Here is a 20,724-nt window from a genome sequence, read left to right on the forward strand (position 1 = left end):
GTGTTCCTGTTTGAACGGAACTTTCATTTCCCAGTTAATTTTTTTTTTCAAAAATCATCCGTCCGCCCACATTAGCAGCCGACCGCACAGTCACCCGCCATTACCACCCTGATTATATTAACCCGAGCCCCTCCCTTTCCCTCCGCCGATCGCCATGACTCCCAGTTGCGACAGAATTACCACCCCGACTGCGAGGCCGCCATCAGCCGCCAGATCAATCTGGAGCTGTACGCGTCGTACGTCTACCTCTCCATGTCCTATTACTTTGATCGCGATGACATCATTGCATTGAAGAATTTTGCCAAATTCTTTCTGGAACCATCTTATGAAGAGTGCGGCCATGCTGAGAAACTGATGAAACTGCAGAACCAGCGAGGAGGACGCATCTCACTCCAGGATATCAAGAAACCAGATCGTGATGAATTGAATGGGGAAGTGGCTTGGATGCAATGGTGTGTTCCCTGGAAGTGGAGAAGAGTGTGAACCAATCGCTTTTGGAGTTGCAAAAACTGGCTACAGACAGGAATGACCCACATCTGTGTGACTTCCTGGAGACCTACTACCTGGGTGAGCAGGTCAAGTCTATCAAGCTACTCGGAGACTATGTAACCAACTTGCGGAGATTGGGTGCTCCTGAAAACGGAATGGCTGAATACTTATTTGACAGGCACACCTTGAGTAAAGACAGCAGCTGAACACCTGAACTGCTGCCTATCCCTTGCTGCTTACAGCACTGTCTGTGAAGCTCAGTGCATGTTTAACTTATGTTTGTAGTCTGTCCAGTTTTCACGACCCCAGTTATGTAATTGATTGTACCACCATAAACTTGAGTGGGTTCTATTAAGCTGCATATCGGTGGATTTATTGAAGTGTACTTGTAAAAAATGTTCTGTGGCTTAATTGGAAAGATTGGCAACGAATTAAAAAAAAACTTGAACCAAAAAAAAACCTCTTCTCCAGTAATCCCCCTTGTGCTGTACCTTGTCAAAGGCTTTCCTAAAGTCCACATACATTGCATCCACCGCGTTCCCTCCATCCAACCTCGTCTGTTACCTCCTCAAAGAGGTTCGTCAAGCACAACTGTCCCTATTTTCATTCTTACAGACCCTGCCCCTCAGGGAGGGTAGGTTGGCCTCGGAGGGGGAGTCGAGCAGGTTCACCAGAATGATACCGGGGTTAAAAGGGTTAAATGATGAGAGGTTGCACAGACTGGGCTTGTATTCCCTGAGTTTAGAAGATTAAGGGTTGATCTGATCGAGGTGTTTAAAATGATTAAAGGAGTTGACAGGGTAGATCGAGAGAAAGTATTTCCTCTGGTGGGGGGAGTCCAGAACACGGGGTCGTAACCTTATAATTAGAGCCAGGCCGTTCAGGGGTGATGTCAGGGAGCGCTTCTTCACACAAAAGGCCAGTGGGAATCTGGAACTCTCTCGCCCCCAAAAGGCGGTGGCAGCTGGGGCTTAATTCAAGACAGAGATCGATAGAATGTTGTTGGGCAGAGGTATCGAAGGATATGGAACAAAGGCGGATGGATGGAATTAAGTCACAGATCTAATTGAATGGTGGAACAGGCTCGAGTGGCTGAATGGGCTCCTCCGGTCAGCACAGAAACTGCTGATCCCAAAGCTGAAACGTTATTGCACGTTTGCAGTGAAGTGTTTGCTCTGCTCCATGGGATGAAGATTGATTCTTTCTGTTGGCAGTTAGCTTGGCTCCTTACTGAGCTAACCTGGCTCATTGCCAAAATGCTTTCAGAGCCTCAATCACTCAGTGTGGTCTGCTTCCGCAGCAAAGGGTCAGCTTCTTCCAATTGGAGCTGGCCGCCCCACAACTGACTGATAACGCTTCAAATTGCTGCAACAGTTCACTATCATAAACTTGATTCGGCCTTTGTGCCTTATCCTGGCCACCAACGCCGTGACCTTCCTGCAGGAGTGTGCTGTGTCGGAGTTCAAGTTCAGGAGGCTACTGTCGTGCTAGCTTCAAGTACGCCACAAATTTCAGCAACTCCACACCCGCGCCCCCCCCCCCCCCCCCCGCCCCCCCTCGCTCTGTGGGGCATCAGACGCCGGATGGACGTGGATTCGGCGCTGTGTAAACAGGGACCTGGAGTCACTCCAAGGAATCTCTTCCCAGATAACTAACCCCATCTGTTTCCAATAACGGGAGCCCGCAGATCTCCGTGTGGGCAACAGGGTGAAGGATCGTGGCTTCTGTCTGCACTGGGGTGTAGTGGGACCCGAAACCTCGCTCTCTCCCCCGCCAATAAACCGCGCACCGCTGCAGTCAGCCCATAGTTTGTATATAATGGGGGCGGGGGTTGAGAATCAAAGTTGAGAATATTGTAGCATTGGAATGAGTCCGAATAAGTGAGGGGGGTGAAATTGGTGACACAAAAGAGGGGATAGCGGAGCAAAACTCCCCCCTGCCTCCCCATCACAGACCCCTCCCTCCCCATTACAGCCCCCCATCCCCATCACAGCCCCCTCCCCATCACAGTCCCCCCCCTCCCCATCACAGTCCCCCCATCCCCATCACAGTCCCCCCCTCCCCATCACAGTCCCCCCCCTCCCCATCACAGTCCCCCCACCCCCATCACAGTCCCCCCCTCCTCATCACAGTCTCCCCCTCCCCATCACAGTACCCCCCTCCCCATCACAGTCTCCCCCTCCCCATCACAGTCCCCCCCTCCCCATCACAGTCCCCCCACCCTCATCACAGTCCCCCCCTCCCCATCACAGTCCCCCCCCTCCCCATCACAGTACCCCCCCCTCCCCATCACAGTCCCCCCCTCCCCATCACAGCCCCCACCCCCCCAAGATTACAACACCTCACCCCTTTCCCCGATTACAGCACCCCCCCCAAACCCGATTACAACCCCTCCCGATTACAGCACCTTCCCCCTCCCTTTCCCCACCCCCGATTACAGCATCTCCCCCTCCTCCCAATGACAGCACCCCCCTCCCCCATCCCTCCAATTCCTGGCCATTGTTGAGAATATACACAAACAATTCCCGATCTAATCAGGAGAGACACAATGTTTGTGAAGAGTTCGGAATCCAAAAGTTTCCCAAGCAAGCGATTCTACAAACAATAATTTTTTTTCCCTGGAATAATCTTACAAAGTTTGAGAAACCTGGGCCTGCTGCAGATTTGAGCGTCCATCTCCTGTTATCAGCTGTGCCCTGCCCAGCGACAGTCAGGGCAACACCTCAACTCTCACCGACAAATTAAGTGCCAATTGTCACCAGCAAAAGTGGCCATGAAGCTGTCGGATTGTCATAAAAACCCAACTGGGTCACTGATGTCCCTCAGGGAAGGAAACCTGCCGCCCTTACCCGGTCTGGGCCTATATGTGACTCCAGTCCCACACCCACGTGGTTGATTCTCTGAAAAGGCCCCTCAGTTTCACCAAACCTTCTCCCAGCGGTTGAAGAAGTCCCACAACACCTTCTCAGGGCAGAGAGGGAAGGCCAGTAAATGCCAGCGTTGCCTGCCACATCCCGAGAATTAATCATTATAACAAAATATTGTGGCAGCTGTTATACTCGAGGCATCTCACACCACTAAAAATGCCAGCAGTAATTTAACCCATAGCCTCATGAAACCATGTTTCCAAACCCTGGCTTTTCTTCGATCTAGAAAAGGTCTCGCTCAAATGCAATTCAGCTTCCGAAGCCAAATTTGGCAGGAGTTTTATTGCACTTGATGGGCTCAGCATTTAAACACAAGTATTGGGAAATGCTACCCGAGGGAGGAGAGTGTTGTGGAGAACTGTTATGCTTGGCTGTGCAGAGCTGTGTAATGTGAAGCGAGTTTGGAGATTTGTGGAAGCTGTGGTTGGTTCGGGTATATACAGGAAGCTGGGCTTGTTTTCATTGGAAGAGAGCAGACTTCAAGGTGATCTAATTGAAGTTTTCAAGATCCTGAAGGTAGTTAATGAAGTTCAACTGGACAATTCGTTCCGCGGGATATAGGGTTCAAATCCCAGGGGGCAAAAGTTAAAAAATGGGGGAGCTCAGAGTTTGAAGAGACTAATTAATGGGTGGGGAGGATTCAAGTGAGCGAAAATTTAAAAAGTCAAATAAGGAGAAGGCAATAGAGCAAGGTAGCACTGAGGGAAATGAAAACCAGAGCGTGACCGGGACAGAATGTATAAACATAACGGTGAATCAGAAACTGGGGTCAATGCAGGAAAAAATGGTAAAAAAACACATTTAAAAGCTCTTTATCTGAACGCACGTAGCATTCGTAATAAAATAGATGAGTTGACGCCACAAATCGATACAAATGGGTATGATCCGATAGCCATTACAGAGACGTGGTTACAAGGTGACCAGGACTGGGAACTATATTCAGGGATATTTGACAATTCTGAAGGACAGACAGAAAGGAAAAGGAGGTGGGGCAGCTCTGTTAATAAAAGATGAGATCAGTGCGTTAGTGAGAAACGATATTGGCTCAGAGGATCAAGATGTTGAATCGGTTTGGGTGGAGATAAGGAATAATAAGGGGAAAAGTCACTGGTGGGCGTAGTCCATAGGCCCCCTAACAGTAGCTACACTATTGGACGGAGTATAAATCAAGAAATAATGGAGGCTTGTAAAAAAAAGGAACGGCAATAATCATGGAAGATTTTAACTTTCATATTGATGGGACAAAGCAAATTGGCCAGGGTAGCCTTGAGGAAGAGTTCACAGAGTGTATCTAGGATAGTTTCCTTGAACAGTACGTTGCGGAACCAACCAGGGAGCAGGCTATCTTAGACCTGGTACTGTGTAATGAGACAGGATTAATAAATGATCTCCTAGTAAAGAACCCTCTAGGAATGAGTGACTATAACATGGTTGAATTTCAAATTCAGTTGGAGGGTGAGAAAGTTGGATCTCAAACCAGTGTCCTAAGCTTAAACAAAGGAGACTACAAAGGTATGAAGGCAGAGTTGGCTAAAGTGGACTGGAAAATAGATTAAAGTATGGGACAGTTGATGTGCAGTGGCAGACATTTAAGGAGATATTTCATAACTCGCAATAAAAATATATCCCAATGAGAAGGAAAGACTGTCAGAGAAGGGATAATCATCCGTGGCTAACTAAGGAAATAAGGGAGGGTATCAAATTAAAAACAAGGGCATACAATGTGGACAAGACCAGTGGGAGGCCAGAGGATTGGGAAACTTTTAAAAGCCAGCAAAGAACTACGAAAAAATGATAACGAGAGGGAAGACAGATTATGAAAGTAAGCAGATAGTAAGAGTTTCTACAGGTACATAAAAAGGAAAAGAGTGGCTAAAGTAAATGTTGGTCCCATGGAGGATGAGACTAGGGAATTAATAATGGATAACAGGGAAATGGCAGAGACATTGAACAAATATTTTGTATCGGTCTTCACGGCAGAAGACACCAAAAACATTCCAAGAGTGGATAATCAAAGGGCTATAGGGAGGGAGGAACTTAATATAATCACTATCACTAAAGAAGTCGTACTCGGTACTGGGACTAAAGGCGGACAAGTCCCCTGGACCTGATGGCCTGCATCCTAGGGTCTTAAAAGAAGAGGCTGCAGAGACAGTGGATGCATTGGTTGTAATTTACCAAAATTCCCTGGATTCTGGGGCGGTCCCAGCGGATTAGAAAACCGCAAATGTATCGCCCCTATTTAAAAAAGGAGGCAGACAGAAAGCAGGAAACTATAGACCAGTTAGCCTAACATCTGTCGTTGGGTAAATGCTGGAGTCCATTATTAAGGAAACAGTAGCGGGACATTTGGAAAAGCATTATTCAATCAAACAGAGTCAGCATGGTTTTATGAAAGGGAAATCATGTTTGACAAATTTGCTGAAGTTCTTTGAGGATGTAATGAGCAAGGTGGATAAGGGGGAACCAGTGGATGTGGTGTATTTGGATTTCCAGAAGGCATTCGATAAGGTGCCACATAAAGGGTTACTGCACAAGATAAATGTTCACGGGGTTGGGGGTAATATATTAGCATGGATAGAGGATTGGCTAACTAACAGAAAACAGAGAGTATGGATAAATGGGTCATTTTCCGCTTGGCAAACTAGTGGGGTGCCGCAGGGATCGGTGCTGGGGCCTCAACTATTTACAATCTATATTATCATTATCATCATCATCATAGGCAGTGCCTCGGAATCGAGGAAGACTTGCTTCCACTCCTGAAGTGAGTCCTTTGGGGCTGAACAGTCCAATACGAGAGCCACAGACTCTGCCACAGGTGGGACGGACAGTCGTTGAGGGAAGGGGTGGGTGGGACTGGTTTGCCACACGCTCCTTCCGCTGCCTGCGCCTGACCTCTGCACGCTCTCGGCGTTAAGACTCGAAGTGCTCAACACCCTCCCAGATGCACTTTCTCCATTTAGGGCGATCTTTGGCCAGGGACTCCCAGGTGTCAGTGGTGATGTCGCACTTTATCAGGGAGGCTTTGAGGGTGTCCTTGTAATGCTTTCGCTGCCCACCTTTGGCTCATTTGCCATGAAGGAGCTCCACATAGAGCACTTGCTTTGGGAGTCTCGTGTCTGGCATGAAAACTAAGTGGCCTGTCCTGCGAAGATGATCGAGTGTGGTCAGTGCTTCAATACTGGGGATGTTAGCCTGGTCGAGGACACTGATGTTGGTGTGCCTATCCTCCCAGGGGATTTGCAGGATCTTGCGGAGACATTGTTGGTGATATATCTCCAGCGACTTAAGGTGTCTTCTGTCCATTGTCCAAGCCTCTGAGCCATAAAGGAGGGCGGGTGTTATTACAGCCCTGTAGACCATGAGCTTGGTGGTAGATTTGAGGGCCTGGTCCTCAGGCGGCCGAAGGCTGCACTGGTGCACTGGAGGCGGTGTTGAATCTCCGCATCAATGTCTGCCTTTGTTGAAAAGACGCTCCCGAGGTGTGGGAAGTGGTCCACGTTGTCAAGGGTCACGCCGTGGACCATTTCCCATACCTTGGAAGTGCTGTGCGGCGAGGACGGGCTGGTGGAGGACCTTTGTCTTACGGATGTTTAGCGTAAGGCCCATGCTTTCATATGCTTCAGTAAATACATCAACTGTATCCTGGAGTTCAGCCTCAGAACATGCGCAGACGCAGGCGTCGTCCGCGTATTGTAACTCAACGACAGAGGTTGGGGTGATCTTGGACCTGGCCTGGAGGTGGCATAGGTTAAACAGCCTCCCACTGGTTTTGTAGTTTAGTTCCACTCCAGCGGGGAGCTTGTTGACTGTGAGGTGGAGCCTGGCAGCGAGGAAGATTGAGAAGAGGGCTGGAGCGATGACACAGCCCTGTTTGACCCCAGTCTGGACGTGGATTGGGTCTGTAATGGATCCGTTGGTAAGGATCACGGCCTGCATGTCGTTGTGGAGCAGGCGAAGGATGTTGACAAACTTTTGGGGGCATCCGAAACGGAGGAGGACGCTCCATAGACCCTCGCGGTTGACAGTGTCAAAGGCCTTTGTAAGTTCGAAGGTGGCCATGTATAAGGGCTGGCGCTGTTCCCTGCATTTTTCCTGCAGCTGTCGCGCTGCACAGATCATGTCTGTTGTAGCCTGTAGGGGACGAAATCTGCACTGCGACTCCGGGAGGAGCTCCTCGGCCATCGGGAGAAGACGGTTGAGGAGAACTCGAGCGACAACTTTCTCAGTGGCTGATAGCAGGGAGATTCCCCTGTAGTTGCCGCAGTCGGACTTGTCCCCTTTCTAAAAATTGGTCACGATCACTGCATCTCTGAGATCTCCCGGCATGCTCTCCTCCCTGCAGATGAGAGAGATGAGGTCATGTATCCGCGCCAACAGCACCTCCCCGCCATACTTTAGCACCTCAGCAGGGATTCCATCCGCTCCCGTAGCCTTGTTGTTTTTGAGCTGGTTTATGGCTTTTCCTACCTCGTGAAACGTTCGGGTTTCACTGAGGTGGTGGCGGGTCGCATGCTGCGGGATGGAGTCGAGAACACTCGAGTCAAAGGCAGAGTCTCGATTGAGGAGATCTTCGAAGTGCTCCTTCCAGCGGACCCTGACTGCCTCGGTGTCCTTGATGAGTGTTTCCCCGTTCCTGGCCAGCAGTGGGGCGGGGCCTTGGGAGTTTGGACCATAGGTGGCCTTGACTGCGATGAAGAATCCTCACACATCAAGGCTGTCGGCCAGCTGTTGTATCTCCTGTGCTTTCTCCATCCAGCACCTGTTCTTTAGGTCCCGGGTTTTTTGTTGGACCTCAACCTTGAGCCGTCTGTAGCGTTGCTTTGCTGCTCCCGAGTTGGGTTGTTGCTTGAGGCTCAGAAATGCTCTGCACTTGCGATCTATTAGCTCTTGGATCTCCTGATCATTCTCATCAAACCAGTCCTGGTGTTTTCTGGTTGAGTGACCGAGTGTCTCTTCGCAGGCACTGGTTATGGAGGCCTGGAGAGCAGACCAAGTGCTGTGGGCATTCAGCATCTCAGGGTCATCAAGGCACGCCAGGTTTGCTGTGAGGCGCTGGCTGTATAGGGCTCTCTTAGCTGGGTCTCTAAATGCCCCGGCATTGACTTTTTTGCGGCATTGCTTCTGCTGTCCCCTCTGCTTTGGGGCAATGTTAATGTTGATGATGGATCGGATTAGGCGATGGTCCGTCCAGCAGATCCTGTCATGGCGCGGGTGATGCGCACATCCTTGCGATCCCTGGCTTGGACGATGACATAGTCGAGCAGGTGCCAGTGTTTGGAGCAAGGGAGTTACCACGATGCCTTGTATTTGTCCCTCTGGCGGAACAGGGTGTTGGTGATGAAGAGTTCATGTTCTAGACATTTTGTCAGGAGTAGGGTACCACTGGAGTTGGCTTTCCCTACCTCCTCTCTATCAATCAAGCCTCCCCAGAGGGCTGTTCTTTGCCGACCCTGGCGTTGAAGTCACCTAGGAGAATTAATTTGTTGCCCACGGGGACGCAGGATAGGGATGTTGCGAAGTTGGAATAAAAACCTTCTTTGGTCTCATCTGTTGCCTCGAGTGTTGGGAGGTACGCACTGATGACTGTGGTGCATTGGTTCTGGGATCGGGTGAGTCGGAGAGTCATGAGGTGTTCGTTAACCCCGCGGGGGGAGTCTTTGAGGCGGTCGACCAGCTCATTTTTGATGGCAAAGCCGATTCCGTGAAGGCGGCGCTCTTCCTCTGGTTTTCCTTTTCAGAAAAAGGTGTAACGTACACCTTGTTCCTTGAGCTGGCCTTCCCCTGCCCGCCGGGTCTCGCTTAGGGTGGCGATGTCGATGTCAAAGCGTCTAAGTTCCCGGGCAACTATGTCGCTGTTGGAGTTGTCCATGAGGGTCCTGAACTTCATGGTAACGAAGTGGAAGATGCCTGTGCGTGAGTTCTTTTAACTTGGGGCGGCTGCTGCATACCAGCTGCCACATGGACTTAGCTGAGCAAGGTCTTGGTCCTGTGGCAAGGAAGTCCAAGACAACTGGAGATCAGACATTGCTGTATGAGCCTAGTTTCCCATGGCGAGATGTTGGCCGCAAGCTCGGTGCTGGCCCTTGATGGTAGGTGGCCCGAGGCTTGGTTGGGGGCAGGCGTTAGGAAGGTCAGTTGACCGCTGAAGTTCTGAGGGATGTTTTAAAAGTTTCTTCCAAAGTTTTCCAAAGTTATTTAAAAGTTTCTCCAGAGGTTTCAAGAGAAAAATTCTCCAAGTTGTTTAAAAGTTTAAACATTTTCCCAAAGTGTTTAAAAAGTTTCTCAAGTTGATTAAAAGTTTAAAAGTAGATTCAAAGTTAATTAAAAGTTGATTAAAAATCTAAAATGTAAATCAGCTACTCCCCCGGCACTGCTCCATGGGTGCTCCCTCATCCTCCTCCTGAGGTGGACCTGCAATCACTGAGTGAGGAGACCCCGTAGACGTCAGGGCCATACTCCCTCACCGCTAACGACCGAGGGCAGGTACAGCCCGTCGTTGGGCCGGGCCGGCTGACTGGCTGAAGGAACCTGGAGTGCGTCGTTGGGCAGGACTGGCTGGCCAAAGGGGCCCGGAGTGCGTCATTGGGTCAGGCCCTCTGGCCGAAGGGACCTGGAGTGCGAGGCTGGGTCAGACCGCTGGTCGAAGGGACCTGGAGTGCATGGTTGGGCAGGGCTGGCTGGCCGAAGGGACCCAGAGTGCATCGTTGGGCCGGGCCAGGCCGGGCTGGCTGGCCGAAGGGACTGTGGTGCTCCGGGTGTGGTCTGGCCAGGGCTTTGCGCAGCTGCAGAGGGCTGGTGGCACCTGACCCATACTGCTCCTGGCTCAGGTTGCGGTAAGAGAATTGCTCTCGGAAGACCCTAGTTGGGAACACTCAGCAGGCTATATTAATGACTTGGATGAAGGGACCGAGTGTAATGTAGCCAAGTTTTCTGATGATGCAAAGATGGATGGGAAAGCAAAAAATCTGCAAAGGGATATAAACAGGCTAAAATTTGGCAGATGGAGTATAATGTGGAAAAATGGGAGGTTATCCACTTTGGCAGAAAAAATAGAAAAGCAAATTATAATTTAAATGGAGAAAAATTGCAAAGTGCTGCAGTACAGAGGGACCTGGGGGTCCTTGTGCATGAAACACAAAAAGTGAGTATGCAGGTACAGCAAGTAATCAGGAAGGCAAATGGAATTTTGGCCTTTATTGCAAGGGGGGATGGAGTATAAAAGCAGAGAAGTCCTGCTACAACTGTACAGGGTATTGGCGAGGCCACACCTGGAGTACTGCGTACAGTTTTGATCTCTGTATTTAAGGAATGTTATACTTGCATTGGGGGCGGTTCAGAGAAGGTTCACTCGGTTGATTCCGGAGATGAGGGGGTTGACTCAACTTATGAAGATCGGTTGAGTAGGTTGGGCCTATACTCATTGGAGTTCAGAAGAATGAGAGGTGATCTTATCAAAACATATAAGATAATGGGGCTCGACAAGGTGGGTGCAGAGAGGATATTTCCACTCATGTGGGAGACGAAAACTAGGGGATATAGTCTCAAAATAAGGGGCCGCCCATTTAAAACTGAGATGAGGAGGAATTTCTTCTCTCAGAGGGTTGTAAATCTGTGGAATTCTCTGCCCCAGAGAGCTGTGGAGGCTGGGTCATTGAATATATTTAAGGAGGAGATAGACAGATTTTTGAGCGATAAGGGAGTAAAGGGTTATGGGGAGCGAGCAGGGAAGTGGAGCTGAGTCCATGATCAGATCAGCCATGATCGTATTAAATGGCGGAGCAGGCTCGAGGGGCAAATGGCCTACTCCTGCTCCTATTTTTTATGTTCTTATGTAAGAGATGTAAAGGGCAACAGGTTTGAGGGCTAAGGGGATAAGGTGCATTGGGACTATTTCAATGCACTTGCAAAATTGTACCAGTTCCTTTAAAAGATACTTACCCATTTTTATGTAATATTGAACTAGGAATCTTCACAAATGTGGGGAGAAGAGGGGAGGGGAGAGGAGAGGGGAGGAGAGGAGAGGGAGGCGGGGAAAAGGTAGTGGAAGGAATAGAAAAGAGGAAAGGAAGGGAGGGGAGAGAAGAAAGGAGATATGATGAATAGGAGGGAAGGAGAAGCAGAAAAAGGCAGGGGAGGAGAGGAAAGGAGGGAAGATGAAGAGGGGCAGAGGAGATTAAGAGGTGGGGAGGTAAAGAGAGGAGAGGAGAAGGAAAGGGAAGGAGGGGCAGGGAATTGGGGAGAGGAGGGCAGTGGTGGGGAGGGAAGCGGAGGGAGAGGGCAGTGGTGGGGAGGGAAGCGGAGGGAGAGGGCAGTGGTGGGGAGGGAAGCGGAGGGAGAGGGCAGGGGTGGGGAGGGAAAGGGGAGGGAGAGGTTAGGGGTGGGGAGGGAAAGGGGAGGGAGAGGTTAGGGGTGGGGAGGGAAAGGGGAGGGAGAGGTTAGGGGTGGGGAGGGAAAGGGGAGGGAGAGGGCAGGGGTGGGGAGGGAAAGGGGAGGGAGAGGGCAGGGGTGGGGAGGGAAAGGGAGGGAGAGGTTAGGGGTGGGGAGGGAAAGGGAGGGAAAGGTTAGGGGTGGGAGGGAAAGGGAGGGAGAGGTTAGGGGTGGGAGGGAAGCGGAGGGAGAGGGCAGGGGTGGGGAGGGAAGCGGAGGGAGAGGGCAGGGGTGGGGAGGGAAGCGGAGGGAGAGGGCAGGGGTGGGGAGGGAAGCGGAGGGAGAGGGCAGGGGTGGGGAGGGAAAGGGGAGGGAGAGGTTAGGGGTGGGAGGGAAGCGGAGGGAGAGGTTAGGGGTGGGGAGGGAAAGGGGAGGGAGAGGTTAGGGGTGGGGAGGGAAAGGGGAGGGAGAGGGCAGTGGTGGGGAGCGAAGGGGACAGGAGGGTTTGTGTTGGGAGAAGGGAGTTAAGGAGGGTTGTGAGGGGATGAGATAGAAAAGGGGGATGAGAGGAGGGTATGGAAGGAAAAGAGAGGAAGAGACAAAAGGGTAGTGAGGTGTTGCAAGGTGGGGAGGAGAGGAGAAAAAACAAAGGAATATGTGCGTGCCAAAGGCGGTCAATGTTTGTCACTCTGGACTGACAGCCCATCAAGCCCCTTCCTCCTACAGAGGGAGCTGACCTTTCACCTCACCTTTCTCTAGTGCTAATTGTGATGATTTCAGTCAAGAACCTCCCTCCATTTCTCCATTTTGTTTGACCGTTATGACCCTCATCCTGGACCCAAGTAAAACCTCTGGTCTCAATGGTTCCCCTCGGGATGTGACGGCTCTCAAATGACCCACGTTCTCTGGTCCAGTAACCTCACCAATACACTACCGTGCCCCGATACATGACAACTGTTTGCTGTAAAGTGGGAGAGCGTTACTTGATTGAACTGTGGATATAGGGGCACCGTTCAAGTTTAGAATGGACATTGGCTGAAAGGGTTAAATTATGAGGACAGGTTGCATAGATGAGGCTTGTAATCCCGAGAAGATTAGGGTTGAACTAATTGAGGTATTTAAGATGATTCAAGGATTTGATATGGTCGAAAGAGAGAAACTATTTCCTCTGATGGGGGAGTCCAGAACAAGGGGGCAGAACCTCAAAATTAGGGCCAGGCCATTCGGGGGTGATGTCAGGGAGCACTTCTTCACACAGAAAGCAGTGGCAATCTGGAACTCTCCCCCAAAAAGCTGTTGAGGCGGGGGGGGATCAATTGAATATGTCAAAACTGAGATTGATCGATTTTTGTTGGGGAAGGGTATTAAGGGTTACGGAACCAAGGTGGGTAAATGGAGTTAATATACAGATCAGCCGTGATCTGAGTGAATAGCGGGACAGGCTGGTGGGGCTGAATAGCCCCCTCCTGTTCCTATGTTACTCATGAGTGACACGCACATCCTGAGAATTAATTTTAAAAATCTGGTAAGCGACTTCTCTCACTTCCAATCTCTCTCCCTTTTGCACCTCGTCCGTACAGCCCCTCCGACAGTGCAGCACTCCCTCAGTACTGACCCTCCGACAGTGCAGTGCTCCCTCAGTACTGCCCCTCCGACAGTGCAATGCTCCCTCAGTACTGCCCTCCCCTGATAGTGTGGTGCTCCTTCAGTACTGTCCCTCCAACAGTGCAGCGCTCCCTCAGTACTGACCCTCTGATAGTGCAGCACTCCCTCAGTACTGCCCCTCCGACAGTGCGGCGCTCCCTCAGTACTGCCCCTCCGACAGTGCGGCGCTCCCTCAGTACTGCCCCTCTGACAGTGTAGCGCTCCCTCAGTACTGCCCCTCTGACAGTGCAGAGTTCCCTCAGTACTGCCCCTCCGACAGTGCAGAGCTCCCTCAGTACTGCCCGTCAGACAGTGCAGCACTCCCTCATTACTGCCCCTTTGACAGTGCGGCGCTCCCTCAGTACTGCACTGGGAATTTCAGCCTGGATTTTGTGCTCAACTCTCTGACATGAGACTTGAACCCATGACCTTGTGACTCAGAGGCGAGAGTGCTACCCACTGAGTCACGGATAAACTCTAAGTTTGGACTGCCTTGTACCGGTCAAGCATTGGGGATGAACAAGTCCAATTCCTCATCCTTTTCAGGCGTTTTTAAATCACACATAAAGAAATTGATCCTGACAAATTTAATAAAAGTAAATATAAACTACATTGTTTCAGAGCCTAACAATCTCAGCCTTGAATATACTCAGCGACTGAGCCTCCACAGCCTCTGGGGCAGAGAATTCCAAAGATTTACAACCCTCTGAGTGAAGAAATTCCTCCTCGTCTCAGTCCTAAATGGCTGACCCTTTAAACTGAGACTGCGACCCCTGGCTCTAGACTCTGAAGCCAGGGGAAACAAGCTCTCAGCATCTTCCCTTGGGAAAGTCAGACAAACAGAGATGCTGAGGTCCCAGTCCAAGAGAGAGTTCGACAACACCATATCCTCAAGTCAACCGTTTCCCATCCTCTCAGCTGGTAGTGAACTTGTGTTTGTCGATCGAATTATCCACCTTTCACAGACCTCTCTCACTCACTGACTTCCATCATCCACTGAGCAATTCCACACTGTGCAAACCCCCCCCACCCAGATACAAACAATCGCTGGCCACCTTGGCTTGCCTCAGGATGGAGCCGCGGAAAGTTGGAAACCTTTTCTCTCAGTGTCAAACAGCAGCAATACATGAAGAACAGGCTCCCGGTTATATTAGTCTGTCCATGGGATCTTAGTAAACCCCGGTGATTGAATGTTACTTATATATCAGATTCACTGCGCGTGGTGTATAATTCTGGCCTCCTAACTCATAAGACTCTGGAATTGATAAAGAGATCCCCATCAACCTACAACAAATAGTTGACCCATTATTCACATAGAAACGCCTCAGGTTATTAAAACACAGGTTGTGTTCTCCTTGAAATAGAATTGCAATAAATTGTCTTTATGTAGAGTGTGCAATAGTTCAAGACAAGAGTTGCCTGACCCTTCCCCACAGTAACCCTGAACATGCTGAATCTAGTGATCTGAATGTACAATATTTCTGCACATAACATTGCCCAGTAATTAACAGAAAATTGAAATACATGCAAACCACGAGCCCTCACACTGCCTGCACATAGGGCCTGCAGACAGGAAGGTTCTCAACGCTTGCTCAACAACTACTGCCTAAAGTATGGTCCCCAGCAACAGCGGAGGTCAACGGCCAATTTTTTCACCCAAAGGGTAATTGAATTGTGGACTTAGACACAAGGGAAGGACACTGAATGTGCAATACAGGGGTCAAGGGGCAATGGGACATTTGTCTGGAGAGAGAAGGGATTGAGAGTCAGGGTGAGAAGGTGGGTCGGTGGGGTTGAGGGATATGGGGAGAAGGTGGGTAGATGGGGTTGGGGGATATGAGGAGAAGGTGGGTAGATGGGGTTGGGGGATATGGGGAGAAGGGGGGTCGGTGGGGTTGGGGGATATGGGGAGAAGGTGGGTAGATGGGGTTGGGGGATATGGGGAGAAGGGGGGTAGGTGGGGTTGGGGGATGTGGGGAGAAGGTGGGTGGGAGATGCTGAGGTGTAGTCCGGGGGTGTGCGTAGTTGTTCAGTCCTATTGTCAATGGCCCTGAAATGTTGCTGCGATTCTCCCGATTGTCAATACCTGGGGTCCTGGTGGTGACCAACTAGACTCAACATCGCCAGGGAGGGGGAGCTTGAGTTATGAGGAGAGCCTGGAGATATGGGGACTATTCCCACTAGAGCACAGAAGGCAAAGAGTAGTTGTAATAGTTTTCTTTTTAAATAGAGTGAATAAGCAAGGATTGTTTGCCCTGTGTAGGGAGTCAGTGATCCATTTATATGAAGTGAGAGGTTCTGAGAAATGTCTTTGAACAGAGGCTTGTTGGATCATGGAATGCATTTCCTCAGGTTGTGGGTGAGGCCGAGATCATGCATCTATTGAGGGAACACTGCGTTAATATTTGAAGAATTGATACAGGACTATGGGGAGAGAGCAGGGCAGTGGGGTTAGTTTATGATTGGTACAGGGCTATGGGAAGAGAACGGGACAGTGGGATTAGTTTGGGATTGATACAGGGCTATGGGGAGAGAGTGGGACACTGGGATTAGTTTGGGATTGATACAGGGCTATGCGGAGAGAGTGGGACACTGGGATTAGTTTGGGATTGATACAGGGCTATGGGGAGAGAACGGGACAGTGGGATTAGTTTGGGATTGATACAGGGCTATGGGGAGAGAGTGGGACACTGGGATTAGTTTGGGATTGATACAGGGCTATGGGGAGAGAGTGGGACACTGGGATTAGTTTGGGATTGATACAGAGCTATGGGGAGAGAACGGGACAGTGGGATTAGTTTGGGATTGATACAGGGCTATGGGGAGAGAGCGGGACACTGGGATTAGTTTGGGATTGATACAGGGCTATGGGGAGAGAGTGGGACACTGGGATTAGTTTGGGATTGATACAGGGCTATGGGGAGAGAGTGGGACACTGGGATTAGTTCGGGATTGATAAAGGGCTATAGGGAGAGAACGGGACAGTGGGATTAGTTTGGGATTGATACAGGGCTATGGGGAGAGAGTGGGACACTGGGATTAGTTTGGGATTGATACAGGGCTATGGGGAGAGAGTGGGACACTGGGATTAGTTTGGGATTGATACAGGGCTATGGGGAGAGAACGGGACAGTGGGATTAGTTTGGGATTGATACAGGGCTATGGGGAGAGAACGGGGCAGTGGGATTAGTTTGGGATTGATACAGAGCTATGGGGAGAGAACGGGGCAGTGGGATTAGTTTGGGATTGATACAGGGCTATGGGGAGAGAACGGGACACTGGGATTAGTTTGGGATTGATACAGGGCTATGGGGAGAGAACGGGGCAGTGGGATTAGTTTGGGATTGATACAGGGCTATGGGGAGAGAGCGGGACACTGGGATTAGTTTGGGATTGATACAGGGCTACTCCACATCAACTTGAAGTGGCCTAGCAAGGCAAGACATCAAGAAGATGGCTCATCACCACCTTCCCGGGGCAATTAATGATGGGCAATAAATGCCGACTTTGCCAGCGACGCCCACATCCCCAGAAATAAATTTTTAAAAACCTACCAGCAATTTCCAGGCTCTCTCTAAACTAGAGATTGGTGGGAGGCAGGCTGGAGAGATGGTTCTGGGATGGGGTATGCCCTGGAAAGAGTGCGCTGGTGGGAGGGGGTGCGTTGGGGGGGGGGCAGGATGGTGCGCTGAAGAGAGTGTGCTTGGGGAGGGGGAAGTTGAGCTGGAGGGGTGCGCTGGGGGCGGGGTTGAGTTGGGGGGTGGGGAGTGCGCTGGGGGGGGGGGGGGGGGAAGAGTGCGCAAGGGGGGGGCGCTGAGTGGACTGCCCTGAGGAGGGGTTGAGCTGGGGGGGGGTGCACTGGGGGAATGCACTGGGGTGGGGGGGGGGGGGGAGTACGCTGCGGGGGAGTGCGCTGGAAGTGTGCTGGGGGGGGGGGGTGCTCGAGGGAGTGCGTTGGGGGGGGGGATGCGCTGTCGGGGGGGGCGCTGGAGGGAGTGCGCTGGGAGGGGAGGGTGTGCGCTGGAGGGGGGCGCTGGAGGGAGTACACTCCGAGGGGGGAAGTGCACTGGGGAGGCGCTGGGGTGAGGGCGCTGGGGGGGGGGTGGGGTGCGTTGTGGGGGGAGGGCACTGGGAGGAGTGCGTTGGGAGGGGGAGTGCGCCTGGGGGGGCGCTGGGGGTGTGCACTGGGGGCGGGGGAGTGCGCTGGGGGGGATCGCATTGGGGCGGGTGCTGGGGGTGGGTGCAATGGGGTGGGGGGGGGGGAGTGCACTGGGGGGGGGTGTGTGCTTGGGGAGGTGGGGTGCACTGGGGGGGCTTTCTGGAGAGGCTGTGCTGGGGGGATGGGTTGAAGGATAATAAAATATACATTTGTAGGCCTCTGTCTGGCATACTTTGAGTGTCAGACACTTTGATTATCCTACTGCAGACCAAGTGTTGTTGGTGTCAAGATTACTGAGCTGCGAATTTGTATTTCTTTTTGAAGCTAGCAAACGTGTCAGTGTGAAAGCGTTCGCCTCGTGTGTTGTAATGATTAGTGCTGACACTCACGATGTAGCAGGGCTCACAGAAAGACTTCTTCTCCACGGCGTAGAATGGCTGCCCTCGGAGCTTGTGACCGCACGTCACGCAGGTGAAGCAATCGACGTGAAAGACTTGGTCCATGGCCGTACAACCAGCGCCCTCCCCGACCACACTCTCCCCACAACGGGTACAGCGCCCTGCAACGAGAGGCTCCAGAGTCAATACCGGCTGGGGGATGGAGAACCACTGGAGCAAATAAATGGGTAATTAGGGCAGCATATCTGTTATGCATAAATTATAGCCAGTCGTGTACAGGAACTAAAGGATTCTGTAAGGGCTTTAGTTAAAGCATTTGTCGGAAGAGACGTTAAATCGAGGCCCTGTCCGCAATACCCTTCCCTATCAACATCTCCGAGGACATCATTGACCATGTGTTTAACTGGTCCCATCTCATCACCACCGTGACTACAAGAGCAGGCAAGAGGTTGATCCACTGCAACCAGTGGCTTCTCTCTCAACCCATGAACACCCCTTCACCATCTATAGGCTCCGGTCAGGAGTGTGCTGGAATATTCACCACTCACCTGGATGTATGCATCTGCAACAACACTCAAGCAGCTCGACACTATTCAGGACAGAGCAGGTTGTTTGATCGATGCCCCTCTCACTGGGCTCGATATCCACCCCCTCCACCACCGGCGCACTGTGGCTGCAGTGTGTACCATCCACAGGAGGCACTGCAGCAACTCGCCAAGGTTACTGCAACAGCACCTCCCAAACCCATCAACCTCGACCTCCAAAAGGGTGCAGAAAAGATTTACTAGAATAGTTCCAGGAATGAGGGACTTCAGTTACATGGATAGACTGGAGAAGCTGGGGTTGTTCTCCTTCGAGCAGAGAAGGTTGAGAGGAGATTTGATAGAGGAGTTCAAAATCATGAAGGGTCTGGACAGAGTAGATAGAGAGAAACTGTTCCCATTGGTGGAAGGGTCAAGAACCAGAGGACACAGATTTAAGGCGATTAAGAAGAACCAAAGGCCACATAAGGAAAAACCTTTTTACACAGCGAGTGGTTAGGATCTGGAAGGGTGGTGGAGACAGATTTAATCGTGGCTTTCAAAAGGGAATTGGATAAGTACCTGAAGGAATAGAATTTGCAGGGCTACGGGAAATGGGCGGGGGTGTGGGACTGGCTGAGGTGCTCTTGCCGGGCTGAATGGCCTCCTTCTGTGCTGTAACCGTTCTATGATTCTAAGAAGACAAGAGCAGCAATGTCTTGGGAACAACATCATTTTCAAGTTCACCATAAACTCTCAAAACATCCTGACTTCGATGTATATCAAAATTCTTCACCGTTCTTTGGTCAATTTTACCTCCCTAACACCATTGTGGGAGCACCATCACCACACGGACTGTAGCGGTTCAAGAAGTCCCACCACCACATTCTCCAGGACAACTAGAGATGGGCAATAAATGCCGGCCTTGCCAGCGACGTCCACAGCCCAAGAACCAATTATTAAAAAGTCTTTCACAGTGTTCATCACTATTTGCCATACCTCTTAATTTGGTGTCAGCAGCAAATTTCGATACTACTCTCTCAGTTCTTAAGTCTGGATCTTTTATCGAAAGGTACTTTGATAGCTAACACTTTGTTGTAACTCACATCCTGCATTTCACCAATACTTTATCTGCATATCAGGAACTTTCATCTTCAGGATCTGGGTCTTTCGTGACCGCCTGTTAAACAAACACACACTGCTCTCAGTCCAGTGCCCACTGAGCCCACATCGCTAATCTGGCCACTAGTAAGTACTTTGCACTGATAACAAGCATATTCCATGCTCAAACTCTGAGGATGTCCAAAGGAATTTCTTCCTGGAAACTGCTAACGCCATTTCACAGTCCCCGGTCTCCCGAGGGGCACTGTAGGCATTCCCAATCTCTCGTCTTTCGCATAAATTTCAGAACTACTTTCATATTATTAATTTCAAGATGACAGACTCCCTTGTAACTGATATTGAATCTGTTCCGTGAGAGAGCGGGACTACTCAATCTACCCAGAAATTAATCACAACAACCCGATGTCTTAATCTGTATCTGTGTGTTTGTATTTCTTATGTTCTGAATTAATTGGTAATCTTGTTCCAATTTTTTAAAAGCCAAATAAAGGCATAATTCCAGCCGATAGCTAAAAGGAAGAATAAACTTCCATTTCTACAGCATCTTTCACAACCTCAGGATGTCCCAAAGCACTTTATAGCCAATGATGTACTTTGGAAGTGTAGTGTAGGAAATGACTACTTCTGCAACAAGATTAACCCCAGCTTGAATATGTTGGTGATTTCCAAGAACAACTGGCACCTTCAACATGGCAAACCATCCCAAGGTGCCTTATAGAGGGATGAGCACCAGCCTGGGCTGGGAGGGAAGTGGCCGAAAGCAAGCTTGGAAGAGCCTGGCTGACTAGGTTCTTGAACGTGTCGGAGGGAGGTAACAAGGAGGAGGGGGTTTAGTGAGGAAGCTCTAGAATGCTGGAGGTGATCGCTGAAGACCCTCTCATTGAGAGAAATCCGGATGGATGGATGGATGTACCGAGAGGGTCAGACAAAAGGAGAGTGCTTCATTCACACCCTCCAATCACAGACTCAACACTATCCTGGGATCCCTTGCACAGAATCCAACATTAATCAAAAATACAGTTCAGCAACAGTGAAGCTCTTTATTAATCTTGTGTTGCTGTAGAGATGGGAGCATCCTCCAAACTGTTTTCCTG

At 50.6% G+C, this 20,724-nt stretch overlaps 1 protein-coding gene and 1 pseudogene across 6 annotated transcripts in view; one reads left to right on the forward strand and one right to left on the reverse strand.

Moving 5' to 3' along the window:
• The window catches only part of lpp (LIM domain containing preferred translocation partner in lipoma), a 487,813-nt gene that overhangs the window by 22,242 nt on the left and 444,847 nt on the right, over positions 1-20,724 (reverse strand). For all 6 annotated transcript variants that reach the window (XM_070883830.1, XM_070883835.1, XM_070883832.1 and 3 more), the window contains one exon: positions 17,979-18,148. In XM_070883830.1, the coding sequence (XP_070739931.1) occupies positions 17,979-18,148 (170 nt within the window). The remainder of the gene's footprint in view (positions 1-17,978; positions 18,149-20,724) is intronic.
• LOC139265462 (ferritin heavy chain pseudogene) lies at positions 166-889 on the forward strand (annotated as a pseudogene).

This window comes from Pristiophorus japonicus, chromosome 6, assembly GCF_044704955.1.
Source record: "Pristiophorus japonicus isolate sPriJap1 chromosome 6, sPriJap1.hap1, whole genome shotgun sequence".
NCBI classification, from domain to species: Eukaryota; Metazoa; Chordata; class Chondrichthyes; family Pristiophoridae; genus Pristiophorus; species Pristiophorus japonicus.